The sequence below is a fragment of the Anabrus simplex genome, chromosome 2 (assembly GCF_040414725.1).
Source record: "Anabrus simplex isolate iqAnaSimp1 chromosome 2, ASM4041472v1, whole genome shotgun sequence".
NCBI lineage: Eukaryota > Metazoa > Arthropoda > Insecta > Orthoptera > Tettigoniidae > Anabrus > Anabrus simplex.
In genome coordinates this window covers 682,164,999-682,191,140 of record NC_090266.1, presented here as the reverse complement: position 1 = coordinate 682,191,140, position 26,142 = coordinate 682,164,999, and the positions used below count along the sequence as shown (strand labels likewise).

Genomic DNA, 26,142 nt, shown 5'->3' with positions numbered 1-26,142 from the left:
GCTTATGAGCACCAAATGAAACGTGAAAATGAGGGCTGGCGAGTTGATAGCATCAAGAAGCTACTAGAAGATACAGGATTGGGATACTGATGGGAAAGAAATGTGTGAAGGGATGACAGGAGGTTGTGTCAGAAGGTTGACCAATGAGTAAAAGGCATAGAGTAGATAGACAAACAATAAGGGCAGAATGTAATAGCAAGAGAACATAGTAGAATTTTGTAAAATAATTGTAAATATGACACGGAGGACTCAGACGTTATCAAAAAGGGGAAATGAGGTGGTAATTTGGTGGTTAGTGGGAGTAAATACAAGAGAAAAGTAAGGAAAATCATTGCATATTCCGGAATAGACGTATGAGAGTGGCAAATCTGCTAAAAGACTGTAAGGGAATGAGAAACAGAAAAATATGTAGATGAGAAAAAATATGTAAAATTGAAAACGAACCCGAACATTGGAAGAAATGGAAGAAACTGGGAAGAGCAAAATTATGTAATATTATCAAAGGAATACGGGAAAAGAAATCTAAAGAAGGTGAAAGTGTAGAAAACACATGTAGTAAGGATATACTTTAGGGGGTATTTTGACTGCATATTGTAACACAGTTAAAGTTCAGGAAATACCACAGAAGGCTTAGCTTGTTCAAACTTTAATGATATTTACAAGTAACATTCATCGGATAGGTACTGTATTAATCATTATTTCATGTGTCTTGTATTTCTTTGGTATTTTTAATACTAACAAAACTGTATATGATTGTTATAATTTCAATAAATGAATACTCTATTGCCTGTTGGTGGCGATCCGTGACTGGGACGGAAGGTATTCTATTCATATATAATATTCAGGTCCTCTGCTATTCGATCGAACATACTTCTATTGTCGAACTTCCTGCGAAACTGTTTTACAAAATTGTTCCTGTCCTATACGAGGCAAAAAAAACACCTACGCTATGCCATGATAAATAACATTTCTATATGTTCCCTTGCAATGCTATGTTTCACTCGGTCACGTCGTAAATACCTTCTAGAATGTCTAGTAGAAGATTAATATTATTCGGGGATATTATCAGGCATTTGAAAACTTCGTTATTTTGCTTTATGACGAGCACCCTCCAAAGTTAGCAGAAATCGACTTTGAAACATGTGGAGTATTTTTCTCATTAAATGCCTGAATATGTCTGGACCTCGATCAAACGACATACATTCATTGATACAAGCCAGAAAATATTCCCTAGAGTACTGTAATAATACATTCCCAGGTGAGAAATAACAACTAGCTCTCTGAAACTGATTTCATTTTAGATAATTAACTGTAATATATTTCCACTGGACAATATTCATCAATCTCTCTCTCTCTATCTATCTTTCTTCCCCCCTCTCTCTCTGTGTGTGTGTGTGTGTCTACGTGTGTGGTAGAAACTAAATTAAAAACTAAATTATAAAAGAGGAAATTCCACAGTCCAATCTTGATTTTGCAGGACATGTGCATCAATTGTGGCAAGTGTTACATGGCCTGTAACGATTCCGGTTATCAAGCAATCCTATTTGATCCAGACACCCACTTGCCTGTTGTAACAGATGACTGCACTGGCTGTACCCTGTGTCTTTCTGTCTGTCCAATAATTGGCTGTATAAGGTAACTGTAACCCACAATATTTGACTACTTCATTCTTAACCCATACGTTCTGTAAATATATCGCAGGTTCATAATTTTGAGGAATGCAAATGTAGGGACTGCGGGTATGAGAGGGCATTAAGTAGTGTGAGGTAAGAGTTAGAAAGTTTGAGGGTGATAATTAGATTTCTGGCGGAGGATAAAATGAAGATAGGTCTCCCTCAAACAATATACTGGGCACGGTATGTTGACAAGAGTGAAGAGAAGTTATGGAAAACCGATGGGCCAATGATTCAAGGGGAAGGCAATTGAGAGCTAAGGGTTCTAGTCCGGGGAGTGTTCAGGAGAGATATTGGTGAGGAATCGGTACGAGTCACTGCATGTAGAACAGCAAAAGGAGGCTGTGAAATAGGGAAGTGTGACAGAGGAAGGGAGAGGTAAAGGGAAAAGAAATGTAGAGTAAAGGATAGAAAGCGGAAGGTGGAACAGGTTCACGAGAGACAGGGACAGGAGGGGGAAGAAATTTCTTCAGACATCAGGAAAGATAAGGGGTACCAGAAGGGAGAGTGGCCCAATGCGATGAGGGTTTGAGGCTCTGATCATGGAGGATAGAGATCCAAGCTAGAGTGATATCCAGGAATTAGGTTAAGGCAGATGTTGAGGGAAGTAGAAGTGATTGATGAGGGAAAGGAGAAAATCGTAGTTTTGACATTGTCATCAACAACGTAGGGCAAGCAGGAATAAGCACCAACGTAGTTGGGGATGTGTGGGATCTCGTTATTACAAAGCGGGAGAAATTTAAGGGAATGGAGATTGTTTTCGGTGAGATACTGTGTAGGAGGCATTAGAATGCTTATAGGAAGGTACGTTCAAAGAAACGGAGTGAATTAGGAAGCAGTGGTGGAAATACAGGGAGCTGAAAGTCAAGTAAGGATAACATACAGTGGTTAGTGTTGAACTGTAGAGGTATTGTAAACAAAGGAATATAATTATTTAATAGGTGTATGTTTACCAGATGTTGTAATAGAAGTTAAATCATGACTGAGAAGTAATATTAGGTATGCAGAAATTTTCCGTTCAACTAAAGTGTTCATCATAGAGACACGATCGAATCGAAAGGATGGGAAGTATTCAGCTAATGAAATGTGTAAACTAAGAAAAAGATAGAGTAAGAAACATGAAATTCTAGGTATGGGGCCCATCTCTAAGGGCATTAGGCAACTTGATGTACTTTGAGTGTACAGACCTGGAAGGGGTGACGCTGACGCAGAATTATTTTCATAAGCTAAGTGAGGAACAACACAGAAAGAACGTTGTTGTAGTTGCTGACCTCAGTTTGCCAAATGTTAATTGAAGGGAATGAAAATTACAGAAAATATGACCAAGAAATAAGTTAATCTGGGAAATACAGCTGAATCAAAAAGTTATGGGACCAATTAGATGGAAGGATATTTCAGGCGTGATCCTGATAAAACCGGTTGAGCTCTATAGAGAAATTCAAGTGATAGACGGTATAAGTGATCACGAAGCTGCTTTTGTAATAGTCAAAAATAAATGTGATAGAAGAAAGGTTGTACACGTTGGACTATTAATCAGCACCGTATGGTTGAGAGACATGAGGGAGTTAAAGGAAAGTAATATGATTGGTGGAACATGATAAATAGAAATGTAAACAGCCTGTGGGATTAGCTTAAGGCAATTGTTGAAGAATGTTAAAACAGGTAAAGAGTGTAAGAAGGAGGCACAGGTTGGAAATTAATAAAGTTAGGAAAGGTTGTGGAAGTAAAAAGGAATTGAAAGAACTTTTTTGGGAAATTGAATTTAGCAAAACATGTTAGCTAAGGAAAACATGATGGCAGATATAATTGTCAGTCACATGGGTTTTAATGAAAGATGGGAAAGGTATTGGTAGGTACTTTAAGGGCAGAAACAGTTTCCAGGAATCATTAATTAACAAGAGAAGTGTATAACTGTATATGCGAGGATTTACAGAAAGCCGAAGTAGTTAGTCAAGAAAGGTGATAATGAATACATAGTTGGACATAAGGTTAATGTCCAGGTAGACGAAGAAACTAATACTAGCGAAGTGCTGGCATTCACATTGTAATAATAAAGATATTTACAACTATATACTAAAATTGAATCATAGGGAACTAGGAAATGTATAAGATTTCTGGGGATATACCAAACACAACGGGTTGGGATATACGAGGGCTGTAAATGAAGAAGTGACAACACAGTCCAGACACTCGTAGGAGATTGGGCATGCGCAAATAGGACATGGGAGCTGTCAGAAGGCACTGTAGTCGATGTACAGTGTGCGTTTGACGCGTATACAGTTGAGAATGTCGTTGCTGTGTGGCGTTGGAGTGGAGAGTGTCGATTTCACCGCTCTAAATCATGTTTAAAAAGGTGATCAGCGTTAGTGCATTAAAATCGAGGTTGCCCACGGCCAAAATGCATCGAAATGTTATCGAATATTACGTGGAACCTATGGCGAGAATGCATTACCGTATAGGACGGTTTTGCGATGGGTTAAGACGTTTCGTGCGGGTCGAAATGAGACTGCGGATTTGCTCCGAATAGGTCGGCCGTCCATTCCTCAAGATCAGATTGACATCGTGAATGGCCTTTCTTTCCGTAGACTATCGATGGACTGTTCATGAATTATCCGTATAGGTTGGTCTCAGTCATCAAACTCTGTGGCACGTAGTTAACATGAGGAAAACTTCGTCTCGTTGGGTTCCACATCAGTTCACCGACGTACGGAAATAGCATGGTACGCATAGGCTCGTATCCACCTGGGCAGACACCGTAACAAAGGAGACACATTTCTGTAGCGTGTTTTCGCCATTGATGAGACGTGGGCACAAACCTACGAGCCTGAATTAAAGTGTCAATCGAATGAATGGCGTCACCCAAGTTCGCCACGTCTACAGAAATTTCGACAGGAACCCGGTCGGATGAAGGTTATGCTGATTGTGGCATACGACTACTAGGGAGTTATTCTTACGCATGCTCTGCCTGAGGGATAAACCGTCAACAGTGGCTGCTATTGCCGATTTCTGGAGTGACATCTGCGTCCGGCTATGCTGCGCTAACAGCCACGTCTGTTGCGAGATGTTCGCCCTTGTTAAGCTCTTATTGCAACGGTGGCATTGGGAGGTCTTGGAACACCCTCCATAATCGCCAGGCATGAGTTCTGTGACTTCGATCTGTTTCCGAAGTTGAAGGAACCCCTCCGAGGCCGCCGATTTCCTGACATTGCATCTGCACTCCGCTCAGTAGGGCTCTCAGTCGCTGTCATTAATAGAAAACGCCTTGCTAACGGTCCCAAACGGCTTTCCGACATTTGGAAAAAGATAATTGACTATTTGGGTGACTACATTGAAGCAATGTAATGTAATGTAATTGCACTTGTTAGTTCATTAAATATTGCGTTCTATCAGTATTGCCACTACATTATATGCAGCTCTCATAGTACTATACCAGAAGGTAACTATTGGATTAATGCTTGCATGAAGGAGCTATAACAAGTGAATGGAGAGTTGATTTAGTAGTCCCAGTGTATAAAGGGAAGGGTGATATACATAAGGTGGGTAATTAAAGGCCAGTCAACTTGACATGTGTTGCATGTACGCTCTAAGGAAGCATTCTTTCTTATTATATTAGGCACTTTTGTGAAACTACTAAATGGTTTGTTAGAAGGTAGTTCGGGTTTATGAAACGTTATCCAATCAGGCTCATCTTATAGTATTCCAGCAAAGTATAACAGATATATTCAGGAGGTCTGTTGGACTCTGTTGCTATTGATCTGTCAAGGATTTTGATAGGATAGATCATGGGATACTAATGACGATAATGAGAAAAGAGTGACTGAATGAGTGGCCAAATTTCTAGCAAACAGAACTGGGAGAAGTAGAGTAGGTGAAATGTTATATGATCCTGTAATGATTAAGAGGGGTTCCAAAAGGCAGTATAATTAGATCTTCATTATTTTCTTATATATAAATGATACGAGTAAATGAATATTAAATTTCCACGACTGCATTGTAATTGAAACCGACTTTCAAGCTATTAGGTCGTGTTACGTACATTTAGTACGTGTAGAAGAAATGTTAAGTACAGAACAAAAATGGCCAACCGGACACCAGTGGGATCCGAAACCACAACCTCCCGAGGTTGGGGTGAAACGAGATATGGGCAGTGAAGCATGCAGAGAATATAGAATTTTAAGTAAACATCTAAAGGCTGCGAGACAGCAAGGCCTGAGAGCGCATATCAGATGGCAGAAGTTGGTGGTTGGGAATATTAAAATGTTACGAATGTGGACGGTGGGCAAGTTACAGGAAAAGGATAGAAACATCAGCAGAAAGAGTTTCAGGCGGCAGATGTAGGAGAGAGGAAAAACGAGAGGAGGTCAGATCGTGGTGACGGGCAGAGTCTGACTGTGAGGAAAGGAATGAAATCCAGTGCATCGCATGGCTGGGGAGTGAATATTTCCAGAGGGAAGGGGAAGTGACTACAGGGCGAAAATCGAAGGAGGACGGTAAGGAGTTGACACGAGGAAGCGGAGCAGTGGAAGGGGAAGAAAGAAGAGAGGAGAAATTTGACAAGCCTCTCTCACCACCTCCTTTATTTTCTCGATTTCTTCCCATCCAAGAGAGCCCACTGGACTAAGACCGGAATTTATCTCCACACTCTCTGTTATTAACAACACCACTAGCATGCCCCGGTATATATTGAACACATAATTCTACCTTGATAAAAATTTTGCAAACGTAAGATGGAGTGCAACCATATGTTTTATTGCAAGCTCATCTCGCGCTCCTTGGCGTGACAACTCACCGTGGGGAGCGGCCCGTCATTTCGAACGAGGTCGTAACCTTGCGGCAGACCTCGGGTAATTAACCATGAAATTCTAGATAAAAACCCTCATTGCGAGAGATTTCAGCACTGTCATTAACAAAGAAATAAGTAATCAAGCATTTTGGGAAATATTTGATGAAGCTAAAGTCCAGAGAGTGGAAATGAATTTAATTAGGCCTGGAGAGAAGTTGGCATCTATGTTGGCCGTGAGGGAAACACGTGTCCAGGGCATACAGTAAAAATGCGTGGGAAGCCCAATGCACGAAATTAATTAATTACGCCCGTTAAAGAAATGGGAGAAATCAACAAACACCACCATGACTGGAAATTTAGGTGGAATCTCTGGAGAGTCTCTCGAAGAAATCGGTCCAGTGGTCTTCAGTCGGAATGATTGCACTACAGTACATCATGCCAAGCATAGCGTCCCTAGAAAATGCATAAATACTTCCTCCTCAGGCAGGAGCGTCTTCCGTAATTCTATGTTCCAAGAGCGTGAACTTACGTCAGGCAACAGTAAAGAAGAAGACTTAAAGTGGGCGAAATAGACTTGTTGAATCTCTAAAGCCAGTCGGTTTGAGGAATGAATATTTTACCAAGTGGTAAATGACGAACGAAGACAAACCAGCTATTAAACATTGTAGTTACATCTATCACGGTCGGGGAAGAGAATCAAAAGTATAATAATTATAGGATTCCTGAACTTCTCATAGGGAGACATCAGGTTCATAGATAGCTCTTGTGTATTACTAAGGACATTGTTAAATATTCGTAATCGGTAAGGGAAGACGATAGTCTGGCGGAGATAAGCTTTGTGTCTCACGGTCAATCACGCCTGTGAACACCTGATTAGAAGGGATTCGGGAAGATTCCACAAACTACATTAGTTGAGTTCTAGATATGAAGCGAGGAGGAGGTTTAGCTATTATATGTGTAGAGGATAATTTATGGTAACGTGTGTTGCTTCAAGCTAATTGTAAAACCTGTGTATGTATAATGTAATATTTAATTGAAGAATGTATCCTACAAACATGAAGGGCTAAGCTGGGAGTTGGCTGGCATAAGATGAAGCCAAGATAATACCATACCACATGACTACAATTACAGGTCTGTCTAATTTAAATATTAGGTTTTGTAGTTAGAGATGTAAATGCTTGACCCTTAAATTAATTAATTAATAAAACATAACATCGCGTTATATATATGTGGCGTGTGTAATCAAGTATATTGCGATGGTGAGGAAGTGTTTTGTCGTTATTCTAGTGTGGAGGCGAATTGCCTGGTATGTATGTCGGCGCGCGAGACTTTAAAATTTGTGTAAACTTATTTAAAAAATGTAAAAGTAAAGTTAAATATTGCAATGAAAATCAATGAAATAATGTTCGGACCGGTAAAAGTTACAATAATGATAACGATAAAATAACCGTTATGAGTGTGATGAAGTCAAATATCAAATTATCCAATAATAATAAAATAATAATATTCACGTCGGGATAAAGATGGAGATGATAAATTATGCTTTCAGCAGTTATAAGCGAGATTTACGGTTTATATCGAAATCCAGTGAAGTATGATAAAGATGGCATTTTTTGGAAATCTAAATTTTGTGACACCGTGAATTTGTGATCCAGATAGTCACGGTATGCTGTTTTGCTCCTGAGGTCAGGAAAAATTTAGAGAAGCAAATTTTGAGATTATTATAAAGTTGGTTGGTCACGGGATCGCTTGTATTTAAAAAGATTCAAACAAGGAGAAAATGGATTGTAATGGAAAAGAAATATTGTGAGAATAGTTAGGAAGATGTGGAAGGCAGAGTGAGCCTTTATTTTGTGAGTGATGTAGCATGAGCAGGATACCGAAGAATAGGGGTCCTGTATTTAGACGGAGAGGAATTTTTGTGACACGGTGTACAAGTTGAAGTGTAATATTTCTTTTTTTTTTGCTAGGGGCTTTACGTCGCACCGACACAGATAGGTCTTATGGCGACGATTGTAATAATATTTCTGAGACTGGCTGCATAAGATGAACTATGTCCTGCAGCAATCCAGAACGGGTGATGAATTTAAAGGTTTTCAGATCCAAGTGAGCGCACTATAAAGCCTATTTTAAGTACAAGGTGATGTTTCTCCCATGACTACTATTTTATGTAAGACCGTAGGTAACTGCAATTAAGTTTAACTGACCTTTTTGATACCAGCGAAGTGCAATTTGTGATAGCCGACCTCACGAACAAAATACATTCTAACACAAGGTCAAGATAATACTTGATTTTTGTAAATTGAATTCTATTCTGTATCTTTACGAGACGAAATTATCGCTGACTAGAAACATTGCGGGTGTGAAAAATGAATTTTATTAGAATGATAGTTTAGCTTGAGTAGATTGATGGACAGTTTATGGTGATGCCTGTTTGAAATGTTAATATGGACGGCTTCTTGGAGCCTCACACTTGAGTTATGCCGTGAATATCGTGATGGTAGTGATTACTGTTTTCAATGACATTACGCATAATCACACAAGAGTTGGGTTTATTTTTATTTAGCGAACTTCACTGCATATGTTCAGATTGTATTGATTAATAGATTAAACTATTCGGACATGTCGTTTAACTTCCATTTCACGCTTTATTGTATGAAATTGACACAGTAATATTTCCGTGTTCGAGTTTACTTTTGTCGCGAATTTCACCTCATGTGTTAGAGTTTTAACGAGGATCAGATTTAAATATCCGGACATTGTGTTAAAGTTTCGACTTCGCCTGGCAGTATGAATGATGTGTAGATACCATAACGTTGGTTCAGCGATAGATTTAGGATGCCGCGTGCATTATATAACTTTAGGATGAGTAGACACAATAACGTAGGCTCAACGACAGGATTAGGGCGCCGTCTGTACATAGCCAAGTCATAGGTTAGGCATTTTTTGAATCGATTTGAACGATGTTAGTGTTTGCAGTAGAGGATACGAATGTGAAAGATATTAGCAGGTACTATTTAGGCAATGTTTCGGCATAATTCTTACCAGCCAGAAAGTGCTCCCATAATAGCGTTGCATCAGTAGTGGCATGAATGTGAGGGTTGTCCCACGTGGAAACGTAGCTGATGAAGACTGGTCGTTACTGCTTAGCCACACGTGTTCAAGTTCGATTAACTTCTGTTCATATTTATTTAGTTTTCTTTTATTTAAGATTCATTGTTCGGGTTTCCGACATATTGTAATAATGCCATGCGTTGACACTTAGTTGATTTGTGTATAATTTACACTACGAATGCGGTTTCGATTCGTCAATTGTAAAAATATTTTATTTTCATTTTTTGTTATTCACATTATTTATGTGAGACGTTGATCTACCGATCACTTGTAGTTTAGTTTGATGGGACAAGTGTAGGTAGACAGATTTGTAATGGTAGTCGCATTTATTGATAATTGCAAAGATTTCCTTTCGTGTATTTTGCTGTGGACTTGTAATTTAAAAAATTAACGACTTAATTGTTTTATAACCTGAAAGTTGGTTCAGTAAGAACATTTTCAAGTGATTTATCACTTTTCTTTAAAATAAGTGTTTGGCATTTCTTCTAAATGTATAATGAATTAATGTTTTCCTGCATTTCACAGTTTTGTTCCTTCAGGATGACGTAACGTAACATCCCCTCGGACCAAGTGTTACTGGTTCCTTCTGAACGTTTGTTTGGGGTGATGCATGTTTCAGCATCGGGATTATTCTGTAACTTTGTCACGAGATGATACATGGTGGATTTTTTTATTTTGACAATTGCTGTTAACTTGTAATGAACACCATGTTTTCAAATAATATTTCGCAATCTATCCAAAGCAACTGATAGTCGATTTGGCTCGATTAAGGGTCCATTCGGGGAATGTTCCAATATCCGATATGATAGTAGACTGGTGGATAACATTAATTAAATGTAAATCTGGAATCCTACTTGTTGAAGGTCAGATTTTCCACGGATCGTGTGGATTAACTCTCAGTTATCGTTTGGATAAATGGTGCGCAATATTCAAGTTTTATTCTCGTTTTCTGGTTTTTGCTGTACACGAATTTTATACTACGTTCTTGTTCTTTGAAAGACAATAATTAACAATTCCAATAAAATTTTATCATTCACGTTATGCATTGTGACTGCGTTAAAACGTGTTGTGGAATTTTTAAGTGACTTTTGTTGCCATTGTAATTAATTAATTATCGTAATTTAAATTGAATAAATATTTCAGTAAGGACATTTTTGCTCCTTATCGTTTGGTCGATGAAGTGACAGAAAAAAACTCGCAACGACCCCAAGATCTAAGAGTACGATATTGCTCTACTGAAGCAGTCGAGACAGACGACCAACGATGGAACGGTAGGTTCAAGGGTTCAGTTAGGAGTGGCTCCCCAACTTTAGGGCCCATGTCACGATAACTATGAGGGAGCATATGCCACGATAAAAATATATAACGATAATACGAAATAATGGTAAGGTCTAAGCCACATTAAAAATAATACAAGCCAGATGAATACTAGCGCTGAGCCACAGTTAAACAAATTATGCCCAGTGAGAGTGCTAAAATTTACGTTTAACGAGGAGTATAACTACTTAGATAATAGTAATAACAGTCACAGTGCATTTAAGGAAGCCGATACTTCAGGCTTTATTAAATTTTAATCCATGTCACAGTTATAAATTTTGGAAGTGATACTGTTGAATTACATTCAGGATTTATGTTTAGCATATTGAATAATTAATTAATTACATGGAAGCAAAACAATTTTTGCATATTTATTCGTATTACTTTACTACAACGTCAGCATTTCCTTTCATTAAATAATTTGTGATACAAGCCATAGTAATTAAATTTAAATAAGGCAGCTGTTGTAAAGTTGTGATTTTAATTTATTAAAACTTAATAGCGTTTGTATGTGAAAACGCATTAGTGAATTCTTTCCATAGTGGTATGTGGTATCTTGACTGCATTGAACAGCCAGCATACTCGTTTCTGTATTTGTTGTTGTCATGATGGAAGGTCAGGTGACGATGGATCTGCTGAAGCAGATGATGGAAGATATGAAAGTTCAGATGATAGAAAGTGTGAGGATGGACATGAAAATTAAGATGGAGGACATGAATGTTCGCAGTGAGTGTTTGGCGAATATGTTAGAGGTTAGGATTCAGGACACTAGTGATGATTTAAAGAATAGGATTGATGACACACAAACTAGTTGTAAAGATTTAAAGTCTAGATTTCAAGATAGAAGCCATATATGGAAAATTGTATTTTAGCATTAGAATAGAAAAATGGGTTGTAAGTGGCTTAATTGAATCTAAAATAGGCTTGAAACACGGGAGTAAATTATCTCCAACCTTACATTTTTATAATTATAAATTATAGTTCATGCGGGCATGGGAACGTAAAATGGGCTTGTCCAGTTTTCAGGAAACAAGAAAATCCAGGTCTCATTTGTTCTGATGATGAGTTATTAATGATGCTGACAGGTCGAGGTTTACAGAAAAGTTTAAATGAGGTATCTGAATATGCTAGGATATGGTCGTTAAAAATTATTATTAATAAGAAAAAGGTGTTGGTATGCATGTAAGCGTTTGGAAGGCATTCTTTCTGATTATATTAGACATGTTTGCGAAATTAATAACTGGGTCGATAGGAGGCAGTTCGGTTTTAGGAAATGTTATTCCACTGAAGCTCAACTTATAGGATTCCAGCACGTTATAGCAGATATCTTGGATTCAGGAGGTCAAATGGGCTGCATTGCGATTGACCTATCTAAAGCATTTGATAGGGTGGATCATGGGAGACTACTGGCAAAAATGAGTGTAATTGGACTACACAAAAGAGTGACTGAATGGGTTGCTATATTTCTAGAAAATAGATCTCAGAGAATTAGATTAGGCGAAGCTTTATGTGACTCTGTAATAATTAAGAGGGGAATTACTCAAGGCAGTATTATTGGACCTTTATGTTTTCTTATGTATATAAATGATATGAGTAAAGGAGTGGAATCAGAGATAAGGCTTTTTGAGGATGATGTTATTCTGCGCAGAGTAATAAATAAGTTACAAGATTGTGAGCAACTGCAACATGACCTCGATAATGTTGTGAGGTGGACAGCAGTCAATGGTATGATGATAAACGGGGTTAATAATCAGGATTTGAGTTTCACTTATAGGAAAAGTCCTCTCAGTTGATGGGGTGAAAGTTCCTTTTGGGGATCATTGTAAGTATCCGGGTGTTAATATAAGGAAAGATCTGCATTGGGGTAATCATATAAACGGGATTGTAAATAAAGGATACAGATCTTTGCACATGATTATGAGGGTGTTTATGAGTTGTAGTAAGGATGTAATGGAGAGGACATAGAAGTCTCTGGTAAGACCCCAACTAGAGTATGGTTCCAATGTATGGGACCCTCACCAGGATTACTTGATTCAAGAACTGGAAAAAATCCAAAGAAAAACAGCTGGATTTGTTCTGGGTGATTTCCGACAAAAGAGTAGCGTTAAAAATGTTGCAGAGTTTGGGCTGGGAAGAACTGGGAGAATGAAGACGAGCTGCTCGACTAAGTGGTATGTTCCGAGCTGTCAGAGAAGAGATGACGTGGAATGTCATTAGTAGACGAATACGTTTGAGTGGCCTCTTTAAAAGTAGGAAAGATCACAATATGAAGATAAAGTTGAATTCAAGAGGACAAATTGGGGCAAATATTCATTTATAGGAAGGGGGAGTTAAGGATTGGAATACCTTACCAAGGGAGATGTTCAATAAACTTCCAATCTCTTTGAAATCATTTAAGGAAAGGCTAGAAAAACAACAGATAGGGAATCTGCCACCTGCCCTAAATGCAGATCAGTATTGATTGATTGATACTAGTGATGATTTAAAGGGTGGATTGAAAGACACGGTAGGTCAACTAGTGAAAGTTGACTTTAAGTTTCAAGAGACACAGGATAGTTGTCTAAAACTAAAGGAGGAAGTTAAGGGTGAGATAGGTAAACTAAATCAGCGTTTCGATGATAGCCAGGTTGAAATTAAGAAAGAAATGGACAGACAATTTGCGGAAGTTCAGGTCAATCTAAACGATTTTGATTGACAGTTTGCCAAAATTCATAATAGTTTGAAAACAGACGTTGATAGACGGTTTGAGGAAAGCTACGATATGTATGATAAACTAGGTATTAGTCAGGAGGAGATAAAGAAGGAACTTGACAAACATTTAGTTGATAGCCAGGTAGCACATAAACAGCTGAGCGATAGCCACGTTGAACTTAAAGCCGACATTAATCAACAGATTGTAGAGATGCAGATGTCCATAGATCATAAGAAGGAGAAAACTTTAACGATCGTGGAAGAGCAGCGTAAAGTATTATCAGCTGATATTAAGCTATTAGACTGTAATATAGAGCGAATTAGTGGAGAATTGGACATTACGTTAAAGCTGAAAACCGAAACAGTATTGAAGAAACTAATGGAACTTCACGAGGATGCTATTAGTAAATTCCAAGTGTCTAGTGAGGATTCCGAAACCACGATTAAATAATGTGAAGAGGAATTAGTGGAAATGAGAAATGATGTGGGTGACACTAGGCAGAATAAGACCGTGCACACCAGACGACCAAGGATGGAACGGTAAGTTCAAGGGTTGAATATAAACGTGAGGAGAACAGAGAAATTGGTTGAGAGGGGACTAAGAAGGGGGAGAGAAGGGAAGGAGATGTATTAAATATAAGTGGACAGAGGAAGCTAAATTGAAATTAAATAATCTTCTAGAAGAATAATTCCAAATTACTGGGATACAGTTTGAAATATCACTGAATTGTAATAATCTAGATAGGGCCTTAGAGCTACTAGGATATCCCATAAAGAGGGTAGCAGAGGTAAAATCAAACAGAGGGAAAAGAAAGTAGAGAGAGTGAGGGATGGTGTAATAAAGAGTGTTAGGAAAAAACAAAAGTAGTTATGAGGGCTTTAAGAGATTATAGGAAACAAGGGAGCATAGGGAGGAGTTTTTTAGGTTAAGAAAACAGTATAAGAATACGATAATAGAGAGGGAACATTTATGGTAAAAGGAGCAAACGGAAGCGATTAATAGGGGTTGTAAAAATAAGCGTGGGGAAAAGATATGGGAGAGAATTAATAACATAAATAGGGGCTAGAAATGATATGTGAATCCGAAAATTGATTACGGAACATGGGTGGATTATTTTCGGGAAGGATGTGTGGAAAAGAGAAGAAGGGGTATATGATATTGGAAGTGAGACGGGAATAGGAGTTATTAATTGGATAAATAAATAACAGAAAAGATGTAAAAAGTGATAGGAAATGCGAAGATTAGGGCGGCAGGAGGGGGGAATGGTATAATAAATATATTTTGTAAAGAAGCAGTTAAAATAGCCAGATGAGGGTGAGTATAGTAAAGTTATTAACAAGATATTCGAGGGTGCAAAATTTCCGAAGGAGTGGCAGAAAGGAATCGTATGTCCTATTTATAAAAAGGAAGGGGAGAGGAGTAATCCTGGTAATTACAGAGGTATAACCTTATTAGACTCCTTGAGCAAGGAATAAATGGGTATATTGGCAAACAGGTTGAGGAATTGGGTGGAAGAGTTTTCCGTACTATCGCTCCACCAGAGTGGATTCGGTAAGATAGATAATATAATGATTGTAAAGATAATAATAGATAAACATGTGAGGAAGGAAGCAAAGTGTATAAACCCTTCGTAGCATTGGTGGATTTCGAAAAGGCCTTTCATACAGTGGGCAATGGGGCGCTGTTCGAGAGATTGGGAAGTGTAGGGGTTTCAAATAAGATGAGAAGGGTGATAGAAGCCATATATGGAAAAGTGTATTGTAGCATTAGAATAGAAAAAGGGGTTGCAAGTGGTTTAATTGAATCTAAAATAGGCTTTAAACACGGGTGTAAATTACCTCCAGTCTTATTTTTTGATAATTAAAAATTATATTTTATGCGGGCATGGGAACGTAAAATGGGCTTGTCCAGTTTTAGAGGAAACAAGACACTCCAGATCTCATTTTTGCTGATGATGTGTTATTAATGATACTGACAGCTTGGGGTTTACAAAATAGTTTAAATGAGGTATCTGAGTATGCTAGGAAATGGTCGCTAAAATTAATATTAATAAGACAAAGGTGTTGGTATTCAGGAAAGAAAAGATTCAAGGAAGAAATGGGTGATAAAGGGAGAGATAATTGAGGCGACGGGTAATCAAGAGTACTTGGATGTTCTTATAAGTAAAAGGTGGTAGATGGTCGGAACAAATTAGGCGAGCTAGATGAGAGGGGTTAGCTACACTTTCAATAACAAGGATATTGGAAAAATAAATTCCCGGGCATAGACTATAACATTCATAGAATGGTGTTTAAGTCAGTGATAATGAGTAGAATGTTATATGGTGTAGAAATATGGGGAGTAGAAAAGGAGAGTGAATCACTTAACCAGTTAGCGAGTAAATTTAGTAAGATTGTAATGGAGATCCCTTATTGTACGGCAAATGTAGGTGCAAGAGCTATTTGTAACGAGTACTTGAAGGTGAAATTATTCATGAGAGTGTTTAGTTACCTGAGTAGATTAAGAAAAGGAGAAGGGGGACTATTCCTGCAGACGGCATACCACCGTCAAAATAAAAGTAAGTATGGGGAATATTGGACAGATAGGATGAGAATTATCATAGAAAGTTTGGGTTTAGGAGATTATTGGGAGAAAGATTGGGAAAGCAGGAAATGAGTGTGTTGGAGGAATACTATAAAATGGATGAGAGATATCCAAATGCAAGAGCTTGTTGCTGAGTACAGGAGGAGGGCGACCCTGAATACATTTAATATGATAAGCCAAGGAGTTAATATAAGGGTAGATTTTGTAAATAGGATAGAGAGAAGAGGATTCATTTGGTGGATGATGGGTATTTATAAGAATAAGGGATGGGCAAAGTTGAAAGATAATACTGTGTGTATATTGTGTTGTGAAGAAAGAGATGACTTTCATTTATTAATATTGTATAAGAGAACTCGTGAGGAGAGACTTAAATTAATGTGTGAAGGACAATAGGAAGTTATGAGTCAGCCAGGAAATTAAAATAAAATTATAGGACGGTTAGTGAATGAATGGAGAAGCACAGGTAGCACAATATTAGTAATTTGTTTGATATAATCAGGAAACGTTGAAATATAGGAGCTCGTCTCAGTACAGGAGACGGAAGAGTTCCCCGCACTACTGGTTAATCGGGTGAGGAACAGGAGAGAGGTGTGTAAGCATGGTTTTCCAAGGTGAGTGCTGACTGCCTGGCTCAACTGAAGGTTGAGGTAGGCAGGGAGAAGTGTAAACAGCCATTACGGAGATTTGGTCACGTGGTAAGTTGTGAGTATATGAGGTCCTCAAATACCAGTCATCCGTGGGAGGGAGAGGAAGCCATTCAAGTACTGGTCATCCGGGGGTTGGGGTGGAGGAAGAAGGGAGAGAGGGGTGATCTGGGAAAGTGACTCCATGGAGCTTTAGGTTAACCGAAGACAGGGTGGGCGAACCTTGACCGGCCGCTCTATATTGAGTAAGCAGAAGACAGTCACGTATATAGATCAATGAAAGAGAGTTGATGGAGGAGTATATGTCCTACCTTGCAGGTTATCCGCCACTACGGAAAGAGGAACACACATGCTAAAACACGCCCAAGAAGAAGGAGACATGTATTATTAATTATAATATAACCTTTTATTTTTAATATCGTTTTATTTTCTTCTAATTAGATCCGTTAGGAAAAGTCTGTACAGATTTGGAGGAAAATAAAGGTTTACTACTACTACAGTCAAGGAATGCACCCGATCCTTTCTCCTCTCGTCTGTTGGTCTCACTAACGTATTCAGATGTGAAGCACCTTTATACACTCTAGAGAGAAATAGTTTACGTATTAAATACTTTTCTAACCTCTTTTTCGGAATACCCTTCGAATGTTAACGAAGCTGAACTTATTGAGAAGAACGAAATTTTTAATGATTTTACTTCCAAAGAAGAGGTAAATGTTGCAATAAAACAAAATTTCAGTAGACACGGCCAGCGGTCCCCATCACATCATTGTACGGTACAGAATGCTGAAACCAACAATGTACCGTCCGCTCTGAAAAGAGCCAGGGCAGTTCTCATTCACAAATAAGGACACATTGATTGCCCAGCTAACTGGCGTCCAATAACCATCTGTAGCATAATTCGGAGGGTAATTGAAAGAGTACTAGACCAAACTTTTCGTCAGTATATTTTTTAATCCGAACCAGAGGGGATCGAATAACTTGCCAGGTACACATCTAAACACGTCAATATTAGGCGTGGTATTGCGTTCAGCTGGAGTGAACAAACACGACGCCTGCACAGTGATACTTTTAGATATCAGAAAAGCTTTTGACAACGTGGTGCACCTCCATCTAAGGAAGACTCTTGATTCAACACGAATTCCTGATAAACTGACCAATCTTATTAAGAATTTACTAGAAGATAATAGTACGCAGATTGAAACACGAAACCAGAAAACTGATCCCATCCAACTTAAACGTAGTGTACTGCAAGGTTCTCCATTATCTTCTGCTCTGTATAATTGATAGCAACATATCATATTCTAGCAAAATGAACTGAAGAATCCACATCAATGGGCGAGATGACCGTGCGGTTAGGCGGCGTGGCTGTGAGCTTGCATCCGGGAGATAGTTGGTTCGAACCCCACTGTCGGAAGCCCTGAAGATGGTTTTCCGTGGTTTCTCATTTTCACACCAGGAAAATGCTGGGACTGTACCTTAATTAAGGCCCTGGCCGCTTTCTTCCCACTCCTAGGCCTCTCCTATACCTTCGTCGCCATAAGACCTATCTGTATCGGTGCGACGTGAAGCCAATTATTAAAAAAATAAATGAAACCATACCTGGTCAATGTGGTTTCCCTCTCATCAAAGGAGAACAATGTTTCGAGTTTCGCAGATGACGCATTAATCATCGGTACCAACGTAGAAGCAGCAGCTGAATAGACACATATTGCCCTGCAGCGGTTTCATGAAATAGGTCTCGACATAAATGTTTCAAAATCTGTAACTGTAGGCCGCAAGAAAGGGAAATATTCAGACGAAAGCATCAGTATAAATCAACAAGAAATAAGAATACAAGCCCGTGGTGAATCAATACATTATCTAGGCATAAAATTATCCGACGAACTGTTATTTAACCCACAAACCACTCTGAAAAGCTACGAGACCGTGTAAAAATTCTTGTTAACTCACCTTTGCTGCAAGCAGACAAAAAATTCCAAGGTCTAGATTGTTCAAAAAACTGTTTAACATGTCCATTCCAGGCAACACCTATGCACAAACTGTGTGTTTGAGTCATCAGTCCATAGACTGGTTTGATGCAGCGCTCCATGCCACCCTATCCTGTGCTAACCTTTACATTTCTACGTAACTATTGCATCCTACATCTGCTCTGATCTGTTTGTCATATTCATACCTTGGTCTACCCCTACCGTTCTTACCACCTACACTTCCTTCTAAAACCAACTGAGCAAGTCCTGGGTGTCTTAAGATGTGTCCTATCATTCTATCTCTTCTTCTCGTCAAATTTAGCCAAATCGATCTCCTCTCACCAACTTGATTCAGTATCTCCTCATTCGTGATTCGATCTATCCATCTCACCTTCAGCATTCTTCTGTAACACCACGTTTCAAAAGCTTCTATTCTCTTTCTTTCTGAGCTAGTTATCGTCCAAGTTTCACTTCCATACAATGCCACGCTCCACACGAAAGTCTTCAAAAACATCTTTCTAATTCCGATATCAATGTTTGAAGTGAGCAAATTTATTTTCTTAAGAAAGCTCTTCCTTGCTTGTGCTAGTCTGCATTTTATGTCCTCCTTACTTCTGCCATCGTTAGTTATTTTACTACCCAAGTAACAATATTCATCTACTTCCTTTTTTTTTTGCTAGTTGTTTTACGTCGCACCGACACAGATAGGTCTTACGGCGACGATGGGACAGGAAAGCGCTAGGAGTGGGAAGGAAGCGGCCGTGGCCTTAATTAAGGTACAGCCCCAGCATTTGCCTGGTGTGAAAATGGGAAACCACGGAAAACCATTTTCAGGGCTGCCGACAGTGGGGTTCGAACCTACTATCTCCCGAATACTGGATACTGGCCGCACTTAAGCGACTGCAGCTATCGAGCTCGGTCTACTTCCTTTAAGACTTCGTTTCCTAATCTAATATTTCCTACATCACTGTCTTCGTTCGACTGCACTCCATTACCTTTGTTTTGGACTTATTTATTTTCATCTTGTAGTCCTTGCCCAAGACTTCATCCATACCATTCAGCAACTTCTTGAGATCTTCTGCAGTCTCAGATAAAATAACAATATCATCGGCAAATCTCAAGGTTTTGATTTCCTCCCCTTGGACTGTGATTCCCTTTCCAAATTTCTCTTTGATTTCCTTTACTGCCTGTTCTTTGTAAACATTGAAAAGGAGAGGGGGCAACTTGCAGCCTTGCCTCACTCCTTTCTGGATTGTTGCTTCTTTTTCAAAGCCCTCGATTCTTATCACTGCAGACTGATTTTTATACAGGTTGTAGATAATTCTTCGTTCTCGGTATCTGATCCCTATCATCTTCAGAATCATAAATAGCTTGTTCCAATCAACAATATCGAATGCCTTTTCTAGATCTACGAATGCCATGTACGTGGGCGTTTCCTTCTTGATTCGATCCTCTAAGATCAGACGTAAAGTCAGGATTGCTTCACGTGTTCCTACATTTCTTTTGAAGCCAAATTGATCTTCTCCCAACTCAGCTTCAACTTGTTTTTCCATTCTTCTATAAATATTACGTGTTAAAATTTTGCAGGCATGAGATACTAAACTAATGGTGCGGTAGTTTTCACACCTGTCAGCACCGGCTTTCTTGGGAATAGGTATAACAACATTCTGCCGAAAATCAGATGGGACTTCTCCTGTCTCATACATCCTGCACACTAAATGAAATAACCTTACCATGCTGGTTTCTCCTAAGGCAGTAGGTAATTCAGAGGGAATATCATCAATTCCAGGTGCTTTGTTCCTATTTAGGTCACTCACAGCTCTGTCAAACTCTGACCTCAAAATTGGGTCTCCCATTTCATCAGCATCAACAGCCTCTTCATGTTCCAGAACCAAATTATCTACATCGTTACCTTGATACAACTGTTGGATATCTTCCTGCCATCTTTCTGCTTTGTCTTCTTTCCCTAGAAGTGGCTTTCCATCTGAGCTCTTAATATTCATGCACCTAGATTTCCTTTCTCCAAAGGTTTCCTTGATTTTCCTGTATGCAGCATCTACCTTTCCCAGGACCATACAGCCTTCGACATCCTTGCACTTCTCCTTCAGCCATTCTTCCTTAGCTATCTTGCACTTTCTATCCACTTCATTCTTCAATCGCCTGTATTCTTTTCTGCCTTCTTCATTTCTAGCATTCCTGTATTTTCGTCGTTCATCAATCAGGTCTAGTATCTCCTGAGTTATCCACTGATTCTTAGTTGATCTTTTCTTCCTTCCTAACATTTCTTCAGCAGCCCTACTGACTTCATTTTTCATGACTCTCCACTCTTCCTCTATTGTGTTTCCTTCAGCGTTTCATTTAATCCTTGTGCAACATGTTCCTTGAAACAATCCCTCACACTCTTTTCTTTCAACTTGTCTAGATCCCATCTTTTTGCATTCTTTCCTTTCTTCAATTTCTTCAACTTCAGATGGCATTTCATGACCAACAAGTTGTGTCAGAGTCCACGTCTGCTCCTGGGAAAGTTTTGCAATCCAACACCTGGTTTCTGAATCTCTGCCTAATCATAATGAAGTCTATTTGATACCTTCCAGTGTCTCCAGGTCTCGTCCACGTATACAGCCGTCGTTTGTGGTGTTTGAACCAAGTATTGGGAAGGACTAAATTATGATCAGTGCAGAATTCAACCAGCCGACTTCCTCTTTCGTTCCTTTGTCCCAATCCAAATTCTCCTACTGTACTACCTTCTCCTCCTTGGCCTACCACTGCAGTCCCGTCTCCCATCACAATTAGATTCTCGTCACCTTTTACATATTGTATTAAATCTTCTATCTCCTCATACATTCTTTCAATTTCTTCATCATCCGCTGAACTAGTAGGCATATAGACCTGCACTCTTTTGGTGGGCATTGGTTTGGTGTCTATCTTGACGACAATAATTCTTTCGTTATGCTGGTCGTAGTAGCTTATCCGCTGTCCTATTTTCTTATTCATTATTAAACCAACTCCCGCATTTCCCCTGTTTGATTTCGTGTTGATAATTCGGTAGTCGCCTGACCAGAAATCCTGTTCTTCCTGCCAACGTACTTCACTTATACCAACTACATCTAACATTAGCCTATCCACCTCCCTTTTCAGATTCTCTAACCTACCACAACGATTCAAACTTCTAACATTCCACGCTCCGACTCGCAGAATGTCAGTATCCATCTTCCTGATGATCGCCCCCTCTCGTGCAGTCCCCACCCGGAGATCCGAATGGGGTACTAGTTTACCTCCGAAATATTTTACCCGGGAGGAAGCCATCATCAGTACATCATTCATACAGAGAGAGCTGCATGTCCTCGGGAGGTAGTTACGGCTGTAGTTTCCCGTTGCTTTCAGCCGTGTAGCAGTATCAACACAGCTAAGCCATGTTGAGTATTATTACAAGGCCGTATCAATCATCTAGACTGCCGCCCTTGCAACTACCGAAAGGCTGCTACCCCCCTTTCGATGAACCATTCGTTAGTCTGGTCTCTCAACAGATACCCATCAGATATGGTTGCACCTGCGGCTCGGCTATCTGCATCATTGGGACACGCAAGCCTCCCCACCGCGGCAAGGTCACATAGTTCGCAGATTCCACAACATTTTCTATCCGATGCAGATAAGACACCCTGAAAGAGGTCAGTCAACTACCGACTGAAACGCCGGACCGTATGCTATACACGGCAAGGAAATACCAAGGCCTTGGTCCCTTCAGCGCTTCTTGGGATGCTCAACTTTAACATACAAACATCTCTTAGGTTTTGAGCAGAGAGAACAACTCTTATATAAATAGCATAAGGGACCTTAACGCAGGGAATTATGACTGCTTGAATCAACCTTGCATTGAAGCGACTGACTTACTCATGAACAGTTGCACTAAATTTCCTAATACCAGAAAGGTTCGTACTGAATTGCGAGAACGTGAATTTTTGCACGGGAGTGAATTGCTCCATAAGGGTAAGGGTGTCACATTATTTCAAAATGCACACCATTTAATAAGCGTATATCTGATCATCACGGTCTTTCATATTCAGAATGGCGAGAAGCAAATCAAGATGACAGCTAACGTTGTCGCAGTTCGCCCCTTACCGGGCAGGTCCCAGGACACCATTTGTTGGCGTTTCCACAGAGCGCACGAAAGACTTGCCCGTGTCCTGTAAAGGCTACGAGGCCGTGTAAAAATTCTTGTTAACTCACCTTTGCTGCAAGCAGACAAAAAATTCCAAGTTCTAAATTGCTCAATAAACTGTTCAACATGTCCATTCCAGGCAACACCTATGCACATACTTCCACAACATTTTCTATCCGATGCAGATAAGATAACGAAATACACCCTGAAAGAGGTCCTTCAACTACCGACTGATACGCCAGTTCATTCGGAGATGTTTTAAGGAATAGTCGACACCACCAAATTCTACACATGATGGTCGGCGCCCTCAAAGAACGAGGCTATATGGTCTACGAGGATGTGTCTGGATTAACGGCATCTGGAAGCACCAGGCGAATACCAGTAAATATCATAGCCTTTAAACCGGAAAGCAAGAACGGAATGATCATTGACACAACTGTGCGATTTCAAACGCATTTTGGTCAACCGGATGGAGTGGATTTAGAGGAGAAGAGTATTTATGATCCTTCAGTTTCGTATTATAAAAATAAACATGCGCTGCAAAATATATCAGTCATAGATTTTTAATGGTGGGAGCCAGGGGGACAACTCCCAAACTTTTATCTCAGTTTTGGTCTTCATTTGGCATTGAAAAATATCTGTTGTCTAACACACCGGTTGCTCTTATCCGCGGTTCTAATGTTAATTTTACAGGGCGAGTTGGCGGTGCGGTTAGGGGAGCGCAGCTGTGAGCTCGCATCCGAGAGATAGTGGGTTCGAATCCCACTGTCGGCATCCCTGAAGATGGTTTTCCGTGGTTTCCCATTTTCACACCTGGCAAATGCTGGGGCTGTACCTTAATTAAGGCCACGGCCGCTTCCTTCCCATTCCTAGGCATTTCCTGTCCCATCGTCGCCATAAGACCTATCTGTGTCGGTGCGACGTAAAGCAAATAGCAAAAAAATGTTAATTTTGAGAAACCATTTATACAGTCAGTTGTATCGTGTGTTGCGTACTATTTGTTTCTTAGGTCCTTTTTGTGTTGTATATGAATGATTTTCACGTTCCATGCTAGTATGATTTATTAGATAGTATATTTTTATAACCTGTTACGCAGTGATGGTAAGTTGTTTATTGAAAAATGAAGTATGCAGTCCAGGAATCGGCCTGGTGTGAAAATGGGAAACCACGGAAAACCATCTTCAGGGCTGCCGACAGTAGGATTCGAACCCACTATCTCCAGGATGCAAGCTCACAGCCACGCGCCCCTAACCACATGATAACATCCGCGAAGATGCATTGATGCCGCCTCACGATCGTGCAGTCCTTTACTCGTAATATTCCAAAAGGAATAAAATACTCCACGAAAGAAAATAATACACCAAATGCTTTGATTATAGTAAATCTTCAATATTCCACCTTCTACCTCGATCTTCAAGTAACAAGAAAAGTCTATGGGAGCGAAATCGACCTTGCGTAAAGGCCATTTAACTAGTCCACCACGGCATACCCATCTCCCTAGATAATGGTCGTTTAAGTGCTGCATGACACTGCGAGTGAAATACGGCGGGATGCCAATATAGCACAGCCACATTCGCTGCCCTATACGCAGAGAACATCCTTCAGTCATCCAGGCAGTCATTATACTGAGAAACGGTAGCATTCCTCACCGTTGAGGTGAGGCGGAAGGACATAATGCCCAAGCAAGCAGTCACCAACAACGCCGGCTCAAATATTGACACTAAACCGACGCTGAAATGTGCGCACTTCTGTCACATGAGGGTTCACTTCCGCTCTCCTTCACGCAGTCACCTGCCAATGGATACGAATATTGAATGATGAGGTTGGCAGTGATTAGAGTGCCGGACGCCATAAATCAGTGCGGCTTCTCTCCCGTTGTCATTTGCTGCGCCATAGGCTACGTGCATGTCAGCCACTTCTTCGCTGTTGTGCCAAAACGGAGCCATTCTCACCAATTTATACCACAAACTTAGTAGCCAATCTGGATAGGACAAATTCTATACCGCCTATAGGGGCAGGGAAACGACTGCCACTAAAAGAAGGAGGAAGTTGTGCATTCGCCCCGAGAATTATCTCTGCCTCCGTCTTTCATACACACCCCTTCCCCTCCCTTCCCTGAAGCACAGCGGTGGGCACCGGTTTGCGCTCTAGCACAGCAAATGCGGCGAGTTCGTCAATTTGAATCGCGTGCTCTCATTTTCTCGAAAAGAGACATTTTCTCCGCTAATCCGACTGCGCTATCGTTCTTTGTATAACACGAAGAGCATCCCTGACATTTTTGTCGGTATAATGTAGATACATCCTGTATTCAGTATTTGTTTTGACCGTGAGTTGATGTGTATAGATTACGTCACAGACGACAGGTGTTGAGAGAGGACAGTGGGACTGCTCGTTTTCTCATTCTAAATCCCAACGAACACTCGTGGTATGTCCTGGGAAAGTATCTTGTGAGATATCAACAGTCAGCACCCACTAAAAATGTATATCAACTGAGGATAGTGCTGATGAAAAAATGGTCTCTGTCAGCCCCCCAAAACACCTCAATAACTTCGTCCAAATCGTCGTCAGACGACTCACTTATTTGTAGGTGTGACCATATCCTGTACTGAGAAACATTAATTTCCTTTATTGCATCTGAGGCAAAAGTGCATCGCTGTTATGGCAAATATTGTTGTAGGACAATTTTTGTATAAATGCTCAGAGAACGATTCTTTCTCTGTTAATGTGTTGGGATTCTGTCTTTCAAAATTTCGGTGGGTTATGAGGTGCCTAAGATATGATTTCGTACATCCCACGTGACTCCTATGAGGTGGAACAGTTAGAAAAATCTGTAATACTGATGTTTTGTGTACCATTGTATATATTCATCATTATTCATCTACAGAAGTCTGATTATTTATCTGATGTAAAACTCTGTACGCTTGCAAGAAAAAATTCCCATTCTTTGAAAGATGAAGCCAAATTTGTTTATTTGATTCAGGGTATGGAATCTGGTTCACCTGCTCAGAAACTGATAGAAAACTTTCCTCCTTCCAAGGAAAACTATAAAAAGGCTATAGAATTGTTAAAATCTAGGTATGGGAAGGATGAATTACTTATTGAATACTATGTTAGGTAACTTTTATTCTTGGTGTTAAAGAAAGACAGTTTAAGATCCATAGCAAACTGTAAGACAGCCTGGAAGGAGAGTTGATAGCGCTTGATTAATTA

The 26,142-nt window shown here is 39.8% G+C and overlaps 1 protein-coding gene across 1 annotated transcript in view; it reads left to right on the top strand.

The window, feature by feature from the left end:
• su(r) (dihydropyrimidine dehydrogenase su(r)) overlaps positions 1 to 26,142 on the top strand; it is a 280,719-nt gene that overhangs the window by 239,456 nt on the left and 15,121 nt on the right. Inside the window, exon 18 of the mRNA XM_067141269.2 lies at positions 1,478 to 1,635. Within this exon, the coding sequence (XP_066997370.2) occupies positions 1,478 to 1,635 (158 nt within the window). The remainder of the gene's footprint in view (positions 1 to 1,477; positions 1,636 to 26,142) is intronic.